Here is an 18014-nt window from a genome sequence, read left to right as displayed (position 1 = left end):
ATGATCTTGAATCAGAGAGGTGACGGGTTCTAGCCTCCCCCCTATATGAATTTCTATCATTTAAGTGCTCAAAATTTCTTTTCCGGTTGTTAGTAACTTCCTTGGAGTTTGAAGTTTCATGGTGGGAACTCCGTGGTGCTAGGAAGTTATCTTTGGGGGTATAATAATTTATAGAGCTTCCTTTTGAGTCCTGAGAGATTGTTGGAGAATTCTGATGGGTAGGCTTTCCTGGTACTGCTAGCACCCCCGGGCAATTCTTCGTCTCATGAGAGAGGCAAAGGCAGTGATGGCAATGATTCTTGAGATTTTTATATTTCAGTGAAACAGGAGCTTCACTCCCATCATGGAAATCCACCAAAGTTTCTTTAGTTACAGGTTGAAGACCATTAATCATAACTTTGATTTTAGCTGAAGATGAGGTTATTTCCATATCCATAATATCACCTAGCTCTTCCCCAATAGTCTTTAACATCTCAGGTTGCTAGTAATGTTTGGGGAGACCTTGGAGCTCGATCCAGAAGGGGATCAAAGAGGGAAAGGTTGGCGAGATAACTGGTTCCCATTTCTGGAGGATCACCATCCACTGATCATAGTGCTAAGGTCTATTATCTACCACTTTCTACATATCCTCCTGATAATCAAACTTAAACTGAAAACAGCCTTTCCCTAGGTCAGATCCAATAGCTTTTCCCCTGAGATTCCATCTGTTAGAGAGAATAGGAAAAAGAGACCATAATCTTTGGACGGATGGGTTTGTAAGCCGGCCAATGAGAGTGAGAGCGTTTTCTTTTATTAGCTCGAAAGTGTCCAGCTCAGTGGGATACGTTCTTCAATGGCTACAGAACGCGACTTTAATACGGTGGGGTAAGTGGAAGCCAGACAGCACTAACCAGCTCAATAAATGTTCTTGGTGAAAATTATCAAGGCTTAACAGGGTTAATACGGTTAACAGGTTTAGACAGGGTTTTCGCGAACAGTTATAGGTTTCAGTGAAAGAGAAGACTACCTGGATGATAGAAAACTCTAAATGGGAGCATGGAAGGACAGCAAGGGGTAAGAGCAAGCAAGGAGCAGGGAGGAAACATCACCGGAGCACCTCAAAACCATGTCGGAGGACACCATACTTGGTTAATGACCGTTGGAGATTGCTAAAACCAGTGGGGGGAACGGTAATAACTGGTTAATAGATCTCGTTAATAGCAGGAGACATCCTTCTAATATCCAACAATGGGAAACGTGCCAGGGAGCGAATTTTTAGATCGGTAGAAGGCTGAGAAGCATCATGACCACTGAGAAATGGTCTCTAATATTTTAATTTTTGAACTTTATCTAAAACATTTTTTAAACGGATGAAGTACGAAAATTAAAACTGAATATAATTACCTAGTGTATGCTTAATTATACACTGCTGATATGATTATGATTAATGAACATATATATTACAACGTAAATTGATTTACATGTAAAGAAGAAAAATATAAAAAAACTTATTAGGCAGATGAATGCTAAACATTTTATTATATTCAGATTCCTTTATTTGAAAATTTGTAATGGTAAAAGTATAGTAAAGAAATGTAGAAACTTGTGATAATTATAATACCGATGTGCCAGCTGATAGATCATTGGATTAGTTTTGTCATTGTATTATTTTTATGGTTAACGTTGAATTTATGTTCCTAAAAAAACAAAATGTGTTCCTAATATACTCGTTGGAAAGAGCTATTAGATGCTTTCATAACAATATAATGTAGGTTCATATTAATTAAGAGAAAAAACCCAAAACAAAACCTCAAATAATTTTTATTTGGAAGTTTAATATCCAATTATTTTGTTTGGAAGAAAAAAATACGAAGTTATAAAACTTTGCAATTTAATATCCAAAATATTAAATGTTATTATTTTCAAACTTACATCTGACAACAAAAATAAAATTCAAATTTTATCCTTACCATCTCAATTAACTATTAATTATTAGATGATATGACATTAATTTTATAATTTTGGAAAACATTAATTTTATTCATATTTTATTTTATGGTGTCTAAAAATAAAATAATTTATTTTATTAATAACCTACGATACAACACGAGTTTTAACCTAGTATATATAAAAATGAAAAAAATAGAAAAAGTCAACTTTTAAATTGTAGACGTTTAAATAGCATACTCGTCATAAGTTAACCATTTAATCATGAAGTCAGTGAATAGTTAGGCATTTAATGACATTTTTAAAAGTCGAAGCTTTATTGATTAGTAACATCGTTTTTAAGAATGTAAATACTTTAAAATACAAATATAGCATTTAAAGCTTCATTGTTTATTAAATTTTTCATGTTTTATTTTGTCAAAATTAAAGTACTCTAATGCTCTGTTTTTATTGGAATGATTTTGTATTTTTGAAGTATTATTTATTGTTAAAATGGTCTCTTGAATTACTCTGCTTTAGTATTGAAATATTATATTTATGCATTTCAAAAGCTTATTGTCTGCATTCTTTTTTTTGTCATGTTATTACATTATTACTTGTGATATTTAATCTAATCATATTATGATGATATTTAACTACTTGTAACATATGCAATTATGATGAACAACTTCTCCGAACAATGGTTTCACGGCACAGCTCTCCTTGACACACTCGGATCTTCAACAGAAGGTCATGCATGTACGACATTCATGTGAAGGACATGCTCTTCATGCGCACTCTGAACCTCCGATAAGGTTTGAAGCATTAATATAAAAGAAACTGCTTTGTTTTATGGGACTTGAACTCCAAACATAGGTGTAGAAGCATTAATAAGTTAGAGTCATTCAAGAACTATATTTTATATGAATATAACAACACCTATAGTTAGACGTATTGACCGGTATCAAAGGCATGTGTGATATAATGTTTAGATTCAAAACGGATAATTAAATTTTAAAACTCAAACCATCATTAGAAAACAAATACCATCATTAGAATAAAATATTTTTATAATTTGTAATAACCCAAAAAAAATCGCACTTTTTATTGCCCAGCAAAGAATATCCTCATGTTATAAACCTCGCGACAATCATGATTGGATAAGAACTGCGTACACTGTTCAGTTGCTTAACATGGATTTTTCCTATAAATACAAAATTTTAGAATCGTTACAGTAGCGGATGAATTGTTAAAATCCAATAATATGTGATAATATTTTATGTACCTTCAAAGAACTCCAATTTAGAAAATCTGATTATGATGATTTTAACATCATTAACACAATTTGCACAGGGTTTATAAATCTATTAATACAGAAGTTTGACAATTGACATGATATACGTAACCCACTGCATCAAGGAATTCATCAAGTTAGTATGGTGCTACGTTTTACAGAAAAGTAAAGAGAAACAAATTGTTATTTTATCAAAATCTGTAAATAAAATAAAGAATTACCTTTTGTCTTCTATCTGGAAATAAAAACGATGATTAAAGCAAAGCGAATCAAACACTCTTAAATCGATAGTACGAACAAGCCTCCCAATCAGATTTATAAATTTGAATTTGATATGGCTTAATAAACAATTTTAAAAATAATCTATAACAAAGGTAAAGCATATCACTTACCCACACAGTAATTAGGATCTAGGAGACCTTGGTTGACATCACAAAACTTGACAAAAATGAAACAATCACCTTCTAAGAAGGACCTTATTAAAGTAACTGAACTAAGGGCATTCGAACGTATGAAAAAAACGTGTCTAGCTGGTCTAAAACATCCTCGTACAATATCGACATTAAACTCTGATAAGAGAATGCAATGTCCTTCTATGAGGATAGATGAGAATCGTCGAGCCACGTCTACATGAATTAGGGCATGTATCTTTCGATGCCGTTTAAGATTTTAAAATCAGGTTGAATCCTTATAGCATAACAAATATACGATAATTAATAATTGTTACCTTTGAATCTGCAAAGATAAATTTCACCACCCGTGAGAGTAAAAACTCGCACAATAGAAATTGTTTTAAGGGTTTCTTCAAAGAACGAATCTTTGTGAGATTCTCAAAGAACAACAGAATTCTCAATTACCGCGGACGGTGTTCTTGATTGTATTAATGAGAAAGTAATGATTTGATCGTACAAGTGTTCTAGAATATGAAAATAAGTGTTTTTGCCTTCAAAGTCAGAGCGTTTTTGATAGCCTGAAGTTGAGAGCGTTTTTGTGCGTGCCTCTTCTCTCATCCCTTGAGGTGATTTATATAAGGCTTTGAGCCGCCCCTGGCAATATTCTTGGGAGATTTGTTGTTATCTTTGAGGTGGCAGTGATAAATCTTTATCCTCTGGAGATTTTCGCGGGATTTTCTCTTTGTTGTTAATATCCTGAAATGATTTTCAAATATCATTTCCAGATCTTTCGGATATGGTATTTTGACCATGCGTCGGGTCTATATCTTTCCTTTAGGATTGAGATGTTTTGGCCTTAAGTGTGAATTTTCTTCCGAGCCAGGTACCTCTTGTCGGTTTGTAGTCGAACGGCTCGTTTCGTGCGAGTTAGACCGTTTACCCGAAGCGTTTACGAGATTCGCCTCGGGGTGGTATCCTGAAGTACCCGAGGCGCTGCTAAATTCGGGTCGGAAGATTTCCTGTAGGGTCTCCGAGGTGTTTTCTAATCTGGCTCGGGATGATTCCTTGATGCGATTTCCGAGGTACTTGTCATCAGCCCGGAGTACGCGTCTTGGAACGACTTCCGAGCCAAATATACCCGACAGATATTTCCGAGGCGTTCTCGGAGTTTGTTTAGTTGGCTCGGTTCCTACGAGACCAAATCCGACCCCAACAGTTTGCCCCCAGCTCGTTGTCTTTGTTTACGAGCGACGAGTTTCGTGCGGTTAAATAACCGAGCCGGCGGTATATCTTTTCAGTTCACGATCCTTGGCGCTTCGACTTCCCGGACGGTCAAACTTCCATACATGCGTGGCCGCCTTCTTTCTTGAGAAGTGGAAGCGTCTTGCTTATTCCCGAGGTTTGCGCGCGTGTTTTCTCCTACCGAGCTCACGCGCTGTTGAAGTGTTTTAATTTCTCCTTCGGACCCGACGCGCCTTTATGTCTCTATATATATCGAGTTGCTCCTCAAGATTCATTTATCTGAAGTTGCCGAAGAAAAATTTGAGGTTTGCTTCTTTTTCTCTGATCTTGATTTCTTTGCATCGTTTTTCTTTTTTCGGTAGTCTTCCGCCGTTGTTTGTTAGTATTTTGATTTTTCCGGCTAGAAATCTTCCAAATCCTCGTTTCGTCAGTTGATTCCGAGCCGAAGATGACTTTTCCACGAAACAGCGTATCTCCCTCGGTTTCCAGTGGGCTCGCCGACTCCAGCGATTACAATCATCGAGATGATCTTCCCCCGATTTACAAGCGTCGGATGGTTTGGACTTCATCCGAGGGCACCAAAGCTGATGCAGCTTCGTCTTCGAACGCATCCGAGGCGATTCCCTTTGTGGCTTGGGAAGACGCTACTGCTGATATTGCTCGCGAATTAGATTTGTCCGAGGATTCCGAGCTGTCCCTTGTTCGTAAGCTCCGTGTCCTAGCTGTTGATGAGGCCGGTTCTTCGAATTGGCAGGACGTGACCGAGCCGTTTTATCCCGAAGTTAAAATCGAAGAGCATCTATTTTTCGGGCCTGATGAGACGGAGAACCTTGTACGAGCGTTCGAGCAAACCGCTTTTGAGAAAGCCGAGAGAAAGAAGAGGAAGAAAAACAAAAAGGTGGTTCGGTCGAACCCTCCAGGCTCAACTTTATCCATCGAGCAGTCGTTGTCTGACTTAAGGGCTGGTTCGGTTTTGGCAACGTCACCCTTCGCGTTCCTAGCCCAAATGAACGAGCCGACGATCCTCCCGAGGGCTTTCTTTCTCTATATGAAGGATTTTTCTACCTTTGTTTTCTCTGGTTGCCTGTTCCGAGGTTGATTTTGGACTACGTGACTTCGTATCAAATTGCCCTCTCGCAAATTACTGCCCGATCGCTTAGACATCTCATCGGGATTTTGGTGCGTGGTTATGAAACTGAGAGTGAGGTCACGCTTACTCACCTCCGAAATTATTTGGAGATCCAGCGAGTTCCAAAATCCGAGGCGGATAGATTTTACATTTCTCTGGCTAAGAACATGAAGATTATCGAGGGTTTTCCGTGCAAGGATGATGCATACACTGATTACTTCTTCTTTGTGGCTCTGGAAGACGCTGTCCTTGAAGATCTCGTCGGGAAAGTTCTGACGAAATGGGGAATTTTGGGTAGTTTAGATATTCCGTAAATTGACTTGTTTGTGCCCAAGGTGATTATTGTGATTTATGCTAATATTATTTTGTTGATGTTTCTGCAGATCGCCCGATCAGGTTTCTCGAGCCGTGTCCCGATGACCTTATTTCCTGTCATCGAGAGCTGTCGGCCCGCAGGTGTCACTGGACGAAGCACTTCTCCCGAGATCGAGTCGAAAGAGCACTCAAGCTATTTCACGGTGTTTCTTGCCCATCCAGTTCAGAATCCTCCGATCACCGAACGCAGTTTTTCGTCGATATGCAGACTTCTAAGCCCACCATCCGAGAAGTTTACGACAAGAAGAGACTTGCCGCTGAGAAGAAACGTGCGGCCGAGGAGAGACGCGTCATGGAAGAGAGCGGCGCTGCTGAACCTTCTAGGGCTCGGGAGGTTGTTCCAGAGGTTGCTGCACCTGCCGCGCCGGATGTTGTCGACCAAGTCCCGGCTGATCCTCCGACCGAAACTGCCACACAGGCGGTAATCGCGCTTCCTGCGCGCGATAAGACCTTGGGGAAGCGTCCTCAGATCGACACCTCCGAGGAGAAGAGGTGGAAGAAGAAGAAAAAGAAGCTGGCGAAGGAGGATAAACCTCCTATTTTTGAGGACAGAGCTGCTTCGGCGAACCTTGTCGGGAAGTGCGCGGGTTGCCTGCTTCCGCCTCTGGACACTCTACTTGAGTCCAGAAAATATGACGAGACGACATCTCATTTTCTCTGGGTAAGTATTTTTCGAGCCGTTTCTGAAAATAGTTATTTTACGAACCGTTTTTGAGTATGATTGCCTATGTAAATTTCAGGTTGTGGGTTCAATGAACCGGATGGAAGCCTATGTGAACAAGGAGAATGCTCTCAAATTAGCTGAGAGCAATCTAAGGATAGACTCCGAGTTTGTCCGCTGTAAACGAATGCTTACCGAGGCGAGGGGGCTCAGAGACAGCGAGGTGGCTCAGGCTGCGCAGAAAGCAAGGCGAGAAGCTTCAGAGGTCTTCCTCGCCAAGTTTAAGGTGGCCGAGGAGAAAATGGCTCTTCTCGAGGACGCCAATGATCAGTTCATGTATTTGTCTCAAGCTCGAGCTAATGCGCAGCTGATCAAGGTGCTTGAGGAAGGTGGGTCTTTAGAAGCCGAGAAAGCCCAGGTTGAAGAGTGGCTGTCAGACTTCGCAAATGCCGAGGCGAAACTGGTGCAAGTTACGTCCGAGCTGAAAGAGGTGCTTAAAGCTCCCATTTCCGAGCCGACTCCTCTGAGTCCAGGCGGACATAAGTCGGTTGAAGCTCTCGCGGACGAGATGGGAGTTACCGATAAATCCGGTTTGCATTTGCCGGCTGCTGATGTCCTTCCTTCCGAGCCTCAAGAATAAACTTTGATGATTTTTTTTTTTACTTTTGTGCCTGGATGGCTTTATCCCTTGTTTAGAACCTATGAATTCATGCCTGGATGGATTTTGGAATGAAACGTTTCGGTTGCGACCCGATCCGATTCATTTTCAGCGTTTAGAAATGAGCTGGAATACCGGCGTTTATAGTATAGCCGGGTTTCTGAAGATGAAAATTCTGATCAGAGGTTATCTAATAGATTTTATCTCGTTATTTGTATAGCGCGCTATTGCCGAGCAGGCGTAAAAGATATTCTGAGTCGTCGCTCATCGTATTGTTTAATACGTTCAGAAATTGTGAATTGATTTTTATTTATCACCAAAGTTAAAAACTTACAAGATGATAAATGGGAGTATGGATATACGGACCCACTCCCCCCCTTTTTAATGGGGGGGGGTAGCTGAACTCGTCTAAAGACGAGCTCCCTACGTACCCTTTTCAGGGATCAAACCACCTCGTAGTTCAAGTTTTGTCACCTTGGATTTAGTTGTAGTACTTCTTTAGGTGTATTGCGTTCCAGGATCTTGGAACGGCTTTGCTGTTTAGGTCGGGGAGCTCATATACTCCGGGTCGGATGACCTTAGAGATCAGATATGACCCTTCCCAATTTGTCCCGAGCTTTCCAGCGTTCGGTTTGACGGTGTTCTGAAAAACTTTTCGGAGAACCCGATCTCTTTCGTGGAATCTCCGCTGTCGAACGTTTGAGTTATAATGACGAACCGTTTCATTCTGATAATTCTGTATGCGAACCAAGGCTGAATCTCTTCATTCATCGATCAGATCGAGTTCGTCGAGGGGCGTCTGAGTATTATCAGGATCGTTCTCGGGAGATAGACTTCGGCGTAGGCTTGGTACTATCATTTCGGCTGGAATTACGCATTCCGTTCCGTAGATGGAGGCGAAAGGGGTTTCTCTTGTGGCTCGGCGAGGAGTTGTCCGATGCAACCATAGAACACCTTCGAGTTCGTTGGCGGCCTCGGCTTGGCCGTTTCCTTGGGGATATCGTGGTGTTGACTTGCTAAGTCGAATTCCCCATTTATCACAGAAGCCTTGGAAGCGGGTCGATATAAACTGCGAGCCGTTATCCGTAACGATCTCATAAGGTATCCCGTGGCGACATAGGATATGTTTCAACACGAAGTTCTCGACTTGAGCGTCCTTTATGCTGGCGTAAGATTCGGCCTCTATCCACTTAGAGAAATAGTCGGTCAGGACGAGAACTAGTTTTTTCTGCTTCGAGGGATGCATTGGTCCAATTATATCCATTGACCATCGCATGAATGGATACGGCGAGGCGATTGATGACAAGAGCTCGGCCGGCTGATGGATTGTTGGCGCATGCCTTTGACATTTTTCGCATTGTTTTGAAAAATTTTCGTAGTCTTTGATCATTGTCGGCCAGAAAAATCCTTGGCGTTTTATTTTAATGGCTAAAGCCCTTCCCCGGAATGATTTCCGCACGAGCCACTGTGAATTTCCTTCATGATCTTGCAAATCGCTTCTGCTTCCACGCATGTCATCAAGGGCCCGGATAATCGCCATTTGTAAAGTTTTGTATCTACTAGAACGAAACGTGCAGCCTGAGCTTTAAGTTTCCGAGCTTTCCATTTGTCTGAGGGCAATTTCCCTTCGGATATATAGCTTATGATGGGTTCCATCCATTCTGAGTTGCAGTCATCTGGGTCGTCTTGATCCGCGCTGATTTGTATTGGGAGGACGTGTTCTTCTTTGCCGAGCTCAATACTTGGCTTCTCAATGAATTCCACCGGGATGACTCTTTTCAGGCTCGTGTCAGATGTCGAGGCTAGAGCAGCCAGGGCATCAGCCGATGTATTTTCTCCTCGTGGAATCCTTGTCAACTCGAATTCGTCGAAATTCTTCGCTAGATTTTGAACATGAATCAGGTAGGCTTCCATCTTTTTGTCCTGAGTTGTGTATTCTCCGTTGAATTGATTCGCGATTAGCTGGGAGTCGCAAAAAGCTCGGGTTTTTCCTATCTTTAGTCCCCAAGCTAGATTAAGTCCGGCAACGAGCGCTTCGTACTCGGCCACATTGTTGGTAGCCTCGAAGTTTAATCTAAATGACTACTCGAGGACCTCTCCTGTTGGTGAGGTGAGACGGATGCCTACACCCGAGCCTTGCTTCGATGACGAGCCGTCTACGTGGAGAAGCCAAGTTGTGTCGAGCGGATTTTCCCGGGCCTCCTTGGTGGGCAGTTCGACAATAAAATCGGCTAGGACCTGCGACTTTGCACATGTTTTGTTCTGATACTCGATGTCGTATTCGCTGAGCTCGATTGTCCACTTAGCCAGACGTCCTGATTGGCTTGGACTGTGTAAGATGACGCGGAGTGGCATGGATCCCATTACTATGATGGAATGGGATTGGAAGTAGGGTCGCAGCTTCTGAGCCGACATTACGACTGCTAAAGCAAGTTTTTCCATTTGCGGATAGCGAGATTCTGCGCTGGTGAAAGTTTGCGAGACGTAAAAAATCAGTTTCTGCTCGCCTCTGTCTTCTCGGACTAATTCTCCGCTGACCGCAGTATCCGATACGGCAACATACAAGTATTGTGGTTCTCCGATTACGGGTTTTGCGAGGATGGGTGGAGTTGCCAGGTACTTCTTGAGTTCCTGAAAAGCTTCTTCGCATCGGGTCGTCCATTCGAACTTTTTGTTTCTCCGAAGCACATCGTAAAAGGCTAAACATTTTTCGGTTGAGCGAGAGATGAAACGGTTAAGGGCCGCAACTCTTCCGGTTAGGCACTGCACTTCTCGCTTGTTCTGAGGTGACGCCATTCCCAACAATGCCTCGATTTGCTTCGGATTTGCCTCGATGCCGGATCTTACTCCGAAGCGGCACTTTGCAGGATTGAGCTTGACGTTGTAGAGGTTAAGCTGCTTGAAACATTCGCGTAAATGGGATATGTGATCTTTCTCTGTCATGGATTTCACCAACATGTCGTCGATGTAAACTTCCATTGTCTTCCCGATCTGTAATGCGAAGATTTTGTTGACGAAGCGTTCATAGGTTGCCCCGGCGTTCTTGAGTCCGAAGGGCATCACTCGGTAACAAAAGATGCCTTGTTCTGTGTAAAAAGCGGTTTTTTCTTGATCTTCAGGGTTCATCATCATCACAACAAAAAGCGTCCATGAATGACAGTAGCTTGTTTCTAGAAGTTGATTCTACGAGAGGATCGATGTGTGGTAATGGGAAGTTGTCTTTCGGGCAGGCTTTGTTAAGGTCTGTGAAATCTACGCAGACTCTCCATTTGCCGTTTTTCTTTTTTACTACGACCGGGTTCGCGATCCAATCGGGATATTTCCCTCGGTGATGGATCCGATCCTCAATAATTTCTCACCTCGGCTTTCACGGCTTCTGCTCGCTCATGACCCAATTTTTCCCATACACTGTCGCTTGTGGGGAATTTCAGGCAGAGATGATACGTCGAGGCGACAGCTCGGAATTGATTTAACCATGGTGTGCCGATAATCGCGTTGTACACGGTTGGCTGGTCGGTAATAGAGAAATCGACGATTTTTGTTACCCCTTTGGCTCGGACTGGTAATTTGATGGTTCCGAGAGTCATAGTGGTTTCCCAGAGAATCCGAGCACAGGTCGTGGAGTTGGTACGATTTGCGTCATTTCGATCTTCATTTCTCGCAGAGTTGTAAGAAAAATGATGTCCAATGTGCTTCTCGTGTCGACTAGGACTCGTTCGACGTTGAAATCACCGATGGTCAGTGCAATGACTAAAGGATCGTTGTGCGGACGGTCTAAACCCTTGGTATCGCTTTCGTGAAAAGTTACGTCGTCATTTGGCCCGTTAAATGGCCGCGTCCAGTTATGATTCGCGTCGGCCTTCCTTTGATAAGCCTTTGATTGATGCCGCGGTGTCTTGACAGAAAGCCGAATCCCCTAAAATTGTGAAGATCCTTCCCCGAGCAGCTTCTGGCTCATCGTCGTCTGCTTCGCGATTACCTCGGCCTCTTTTGGGTCCTTCAGGGTTCGCCGCGGGGGCTGCCTGCTCGGGATTGGCCACAGCGTTGACCTGCTCGGTTTTACCCTTTTCCGCTTCTAAGTCTTCGATGGTCAAACCTCCACCGATTTCTCCGGCTAGGAATTTTGCTGCCAACTTTGCTGGGAGGCTACGACATCTGGAAGTATGATGGCCGTAACTCTTATGCAACTCGCAATATTCCTGCTCGTTTCCTACGGGTTGATCCTTTGTCCAAGTGTAGGATTCTCGACCGCGTCCTCGACCGCGGCCTCGTCCTCAGCCTCGGGCGGCTTTGGCTCGGGGTGTATCAGCTTGGTAATTATGGGTTCTGGAGAAATTTCGTCCTTCATGGTGAACGAATGTCCCGCCTTGAGCACCCTTTTTGTGATTCGGAGCACTGGGTTGGGATTTATCGATGCGAGGCGTTTGCATGGACGGTTCGTGTCTTTTGGCTAGTAGTTCCATTTCTTCTTCATGGGATACGTAATTCGAGGCTCGGTGCAAGGCGTCTCGGATTGTCTGTGGTTTGGACAAATTTAATTCCTTTCGAAATTCGGATTTGTACCACAGTGCTTTCTTCAGAGCAGAGAGAGCCGCTACGTCGTTGATTCCTTCGACTTTGGCTAGGGTAGATCGCAATTTTGCGAGGAAGTCTCGAAGTGGCTCATTAGGCTGCTGAGATAGTGACCATAGGTCGGCGTCTGATGTGCCGAGATCGATTAGCACCGAATATTGCTTCAGGAAGAGTGTCGATAGCTCCTGAAAACTGTCCATAGAATTTCCTTCGAGTCTCGAGAACCAACACAGAGCTGGCCCTTTCAAGTGCTCGACGAACAGGTGACAGAGACCGGCGTCTCTTTCTTCTGGTCTGAATTTGGTTCGGGCCACGGAGATGATGAATGACTTCAAGTGTCTTTTCGGGTCGGAAGATCCGTTGAAGTACTCGATTCTTAGTTTTCCTGGATCTGAGATTATCGCGTTGGAGATCCTGTGTGTGAACGGTGTGTTGTGGGACTCTTCCAGAATGCGGTCGATGTTCGGGGCCGAGGAGACTGCGTTATGCATTTGGGATCTCACGAGCTTCATCTCGTTCTCTGCCTTGGCTAGGGAGAGCTTGATGGCGCTTATTTCCTGTTCTCTGGCGTATTCCTCAGCCCACCTAATGTTCTCTTCCGAATCTTCATCGTCCGAGACCCCGATCTGATCGGCCCCGACAACTTCTGCTCGGGGAGGAGGGAGCTAGTTTCTTTCTGTTCGATATGGTATCGTCATCATCATCTCCCCCTTCAGACTCTGAATCAGTGGCAACTAAGCACACGAAATCATCGTAAACGACACGTAAAAACATATTATTTACGATATTTTAGATTAAAATTAGTACTATCATTGTATTAGCCAAACCATCATTTATCAATAACAAACACTTTACCTCTTTTGCGCTTATTTTCTCTTATAGTTTTCAAAACCTGCATCCTCTTCAGCCTCGCCAAACCGCTTGGAGTTATTGGTGCCATCAAAATCTTGCAATAATACACAACACATAATTCAGTTTGTATAAACAAATATATATACATGTACATGCTTACTGGTGATTGATAACTTTTCAGTATTGTATATTACAGCAAGCAATATATCAAATCAAATTAAAAACACGGACCAGTTAACAACCTTTTGTCTAACGAAGATAATCAAACAATCAATAACCTTAGACCCAAACCACGTTCTGATTGAATGTTCTTTGTAAGAAGTCAGGAAATATTTGCATAATAATCAATCATGATTATACCAAAATATTTGCTAGGTTCTATCCTAACATTTTTTTTATACATAAAATTATAACAAAAGGAAATATTACATTTAATCGTGCTAAATGAAAATAGAAGAAACCCAAACTATTTGAAATTCTTTTGTACGTGGTGATAACCAACATATATCTTTACGATCAAAGAATATTTTTAATATACAAAATATATTCAAATATTGGATACTATTAATCAAATTTCTATATTTTTTGAATAAAAAGGTTATATTTATAAGTTACCTTTATTTTTTTGACTGTTTATGGATTATTATTATTTTTAACTATATATGTTTATATAGTAGGCCATAAAAAACCACGTGTTTCTTTTCGCGATTTTCATAATGTTAAATGAATATGTGCAAATCTGCATATTTTTTGGACAATCAAAATAATGGTCCAATTTCCACCATCCAAGCACGGCCACAATAACACCACTACCACGACTGTGATAATTCTGACTGAAATCAAGAGCTTGTTTTCCGGAAGCCAAGCATTCCAACACACAGTTGCTACATATAAAAAAAACAAAAATTGATCTTTTATACTAAAGTACAACAATTTCATTATATTTATAAAAAAATCTCACTCTTTGTTTTTGAGTTTGAAACAAATCCTTAAATCATTGACAATGTTTTGTGTACGCCTAGTATTCTCCACCTCTCCTACATCATGAATCGCCCCAACCAAGTCTAGAATACAGGTTTTTTTAAAAAAACATCACTAAATATGATTGAAATTTATTCATATCGATTAGTTGATTTTTGAAGAACATAAGTTAACACAAAATAAAAAGGGTCTTACTGATTAGAACCGACGTATCGATCTCATCATCGATAATCGAAGAGAAATATGTCAAAGTGTAATGAGGATTCGCAACCACAACAGTTGTCTTCCTAACAACGGTGTCTTTGAAGAAACAAATCTTGAACTTATGACATGTTACCCTAACGGGATTCGAGTTCGGATAAACTCCAAAACGCATGATGGTTATCCAATCGCCAGCATCAATAAATTCATTATCGTAGTCGGCAAATTCTTTTTCGATCATAGCGTCAACCGTCACACCCTAGGAAGTATACATGCAACAATTGTTCAATACGGTTCTGAAAATAAAAGATCTAGACAAAGAATACACGATAATTCAATTAGCTTACATGCTCGTCTGCCAAAACCAAGCCGACTATCTTAGACAAAGCATTGAGATGAACCACGAAGGACCTCACAACCCTGAGACGAACATACCATCCGATTATGGAGGGATTTATCAACTCAAGATCATGAAAGAACTTCATTGTTTTTTGGCTGTAAACTTGCAGAGAGAACTATAGGGTAAACACTTTTTTCCTTCTTTTAATTTCGTTGAAGACGATAATTATCAAGTCGGTTATATATATATAAAGTAATGATGATAAGGCAAGCGTATTAGTTACGTCGGTTCCCCAAAAAAATTCATGATGGTTCACGTCCAATCGTAATATACGAAAACTGACAATATCTATAGTGAGAGAATTTGAAATGATATCTATAATAAGTAATTAATATCCTAAAAATATTCTAAATAATAGAATAATTATTGCGTTTATATACTGTTTATTAAAGTGATAATGACTGTCCGCATATAATCATTTAAAAAAAATACAAAACAGACATACATATCAGAATACTGTCATTTGTGTATTACAAATCTTCGATTTTACAAATCTATATAATTTATTTCTTAATAATTGAGAATAACGTTAATTAAAATAAGTAAACTTTTCCGAGTAATTTGTTTATTCTGTTAAAACGTAATGTATTTCAGAATTTAAAACAGAACAATAATAGAGAGCAAAACAATAAATATTATAAAAGTCCAAATTGTCTGAAAAGACAAAGCAAGATATATTTAAAAGAAAAACAATAATAAAAAGAGAACTGAACGCCAGGATTAAGTAAGCTTCTCGAGTTTGGGCTTCTTTCTTGTAAACACCTTTTTACCCGTGTCCGGTTTCGGTTTCAAGTCATCAAATACCCTTTTATCTGTAGAAAGACTGACATCCACTGTGGACGACTCTATCATCTCAATGTTCGGCTTGATGATATCACATGCAGTATTACTCATAACGGTCATCTCCTACGAATCCAAAGAACATAAAATATTAACAGAAGAAAGAAGGCATAACATTAGTAACAATTTAAAAGAATATGAAAGTAAAAGAAAACCTTTGCGTATTTTTCAACGATATATGTTTTTTCCCAAAATTTCTCGACAACATACGCCTTCATGCTCTTCAAATTATCAGCACCAATGGATATCTTGAATAACATGGTTTTTTCCCATTAAATCAGCAAGAACCTCGGGTAAAATTGAAGGGTCCGATTGCTCGAACAAATAGAATAATTTGTATATCAACAAGATTTTTTCAGTCATTATTGCCCAATTTATAAGTTTTCAGAAATTTAGAAACATGAAAACAATGAAAACTCCTCTACGTACCTCTGGAACTTCGGCAAACAGCTCAACAGCCGTTTTACCAATAAGACGTTGAGCCAACCCATCAAAGAAGAGCAATTTAACCTTAGGCGAAGCTCCATAAGAAGCACACATAATGAGCTTATACCTATATAGATTGAGAGACAACGTTATTTACAAAACAACGAAGCTAAAACATTGCTGATGAACAAACCATCTAATTATGATATTTAAAGCGCATACGAACCTATAATTAACGTTAGTAACGTCATAATCGCATACACCTCAACTGTAGATAGGACCAGCGTCGCCATGAGAACCCTGTGGATACGGCTAAACCTTCTTACCACATACTTTGCATGCAATATAGTACCATTTAGGCATAGCCTTGACGAAACAAATTCTGGCTATTGTGACACATGTGGACACCTAATCAAGGTAGAACATAAATACAGGCTTGATTACGTCAAGTATCATTCCAAATGAAACATAAACGTAAACATGTAATAAGACACTTACATCACATGCATACACAATATCATCAACATATTTATTTTCGTTCACTTGAAAGAACTTCTCGTATAGAGTAACCGCAGCCTGTTCGTTTTAACTTCACAGTCTACATGGATCAAATCCTCACGTCCAGGCGGTAACCTATAAAACAGAACAAATAACATAACTTGTGATGTATAACCTGTACTAACAACATGAAACTAATATATTAGAGAATAAGAAAGGAACATAGACATCTGTCTGAATTTTTGGACTTCAGGAATAGAAGGATTGAAGAGGATATCCGTTGAACTGAATGAATTAGATATACTGATATCACCTAGAAAAAAAGAGAAAGATGACAATATTTCCAAATAACTTGATATACTTTATAATTTTGATGATTCTACCTCTCCACTCTTTGATGCACGCAAATCTAACGACACACACAATAACTGCCATTGTTATTCTTAAAATTTGAAGAGAAATTTGTTGCTAAATCACCCCATAGAGTACACGCCAATCGCTATCCACTTTTTATTATAAAAAAAACAAAATAACATAAGAAAGAAGAATTTTTATTAAAATCATAAAGGGAACGTGAATGCAAACCCAAAATTTTTTTACCCCAAATCCTGTATTTCAAAACTCAATTGAACAGTATCTTTGCCTTTCGCTTTAATGCTATCGAGACTTCCCACACATCAATGATTTGTCCAAGTACATCTAGCAACACAAATAAAGAAAAACTTTAGAAAATAACTATAGTTTAGCGAAATTAGAAAATTAAATTTTTCTAATACAAACCTATCAATATCTGCCTGTCTAATGTCCGAGACAAAATTTCAGCAAAATTTCAGCAAAATTGAGAGGGAAAATTGTCACAGGGTTTCACCGTAGTAGTTCTATAGAAGACTATTTTGAAACCTAAACTACTCGTCCTATAGTCACCGTCATAATCAACAAAACTGAAAGTGTCGATAATTCTGCTTTCACCATTAACAAACTGGTGCTGAAACCTCTTAACCAATCCTTCTTCGATGGACGCATGAATTCTTGTTCCCTAATGATGCAAATATTGAATAAATTACAATAAAAAACGCCATGAACATTATAACGACAAATAATTTAAAAGAAAAAATACAACAATACCTCTCATCCACCAGAACCATCTCTATAGCTTTAAACGATCTCCAAAGCTAACCACGCGTACTTTAATCTTGTATTGATCTAGTGCAGGATCAATCTCCATCAGATAAACAAAAGAATTCGTAAGAGTAGACGCCATGATCAATATAACAATAAGTATGGAAGATTTTTAGAATGTATGAGTATTTCGATAATTGATTAAACAATCTCTATATATAGTATCGAACTAACCAACTACATAATATTATACTAAGATTTGTATTTATCGAGAATGTATAATATCTATATCTTAATGTTAATATATTAAAAAATTGAAATGATAAAAGGAAAACTATATGAACGATTAACATTTTTATGTACTAATATCATTCAGGAAAATATAAATAACTCTCGTAAAAAGGTAAAAATGAAAATTTCCAAATATTTGGAAATATATGGAAGATAATAACGTAAAATATATGGAAGA

The 18014-nt window shown here is 39.9% G+C and overlaps 1 protein-coding gene and 3 pseudogenes across 4 annotated transcripts; 1 reads left to right on the top strand and 3 right to left on the bottom strand.

Moving 5' to 3' along the window:
- Positions 1 to 5281: 5281 nt before the first annotated feature.
- AT3G31540 lies at positions 5282 to 7638 on the top strand (annotated as a pseudogene; the record flags this gene model as incomplete). Its single annotated transcript has 4 exons — positions 5282 to 5798; positions 5888 to 6256; positions 6346 to 6998; positions 7078 to 7638.
- Positions 7639 to 8140: 502 nt separating this feature from the next.
- AT3G31530 lies at positions 8141 to 12881 on the bottom strand (annotated as a pseudogene; the record flags this gene model as incomplete). Its single annotated transcript has 1 exon — positions 8141 to 12881.
- A 1038-nt stretch (positions 12882 to 13919) lies between these two features.
- AT3G31550 (replication protein A1) lies at positions 13920 to 14747 on the bottom strand (the record flags this gene model as incomplete). The annotated part of the gene is given in 5 exon segments (NM_001339063.1): positions 13920 to 13964; positions 14083 to 14144; positions 14257 to 14521; positions 14535 to 14558; positions 14610 to 14747. 5 exon segments carry the CDS (start codon positions 14745 to 14747, stop codon positions 13920 to 13922), a joined length of 534 nt encoding a protein of 177 aa, NP_001326845.1.
- Positions 14748 to 15382: 635 nt separating this feature from the next.
- Positions 15383 to 17687, bottom strand: AT3G31510 (annotated as a pseudogene). Its single transcript has one exon.
- Between the last annotated feature and the right edge of the window lie 327 nt (positions 17688 to 18014).

The sequence above is a fragment of the Arabidopsis thaliana genome, chromosome 3 (assembly GCF_000001735.4).
Source record: "Arabidopsis thaliana chromosome 3, partial sequence".
Taxonomy (NCBI): Eukaryota; Viridiplantae; Streptophyta; class Magnoliopsida; order Brassicales; family Brassicaceae; genus Arabidopsis; species Arabidopsis thaliana.
The sequence above is the reverse complement of the archived record's forward strand: the minus strand, read 5'-3'. Positions and strand labels throughout refer to the sequence as shown.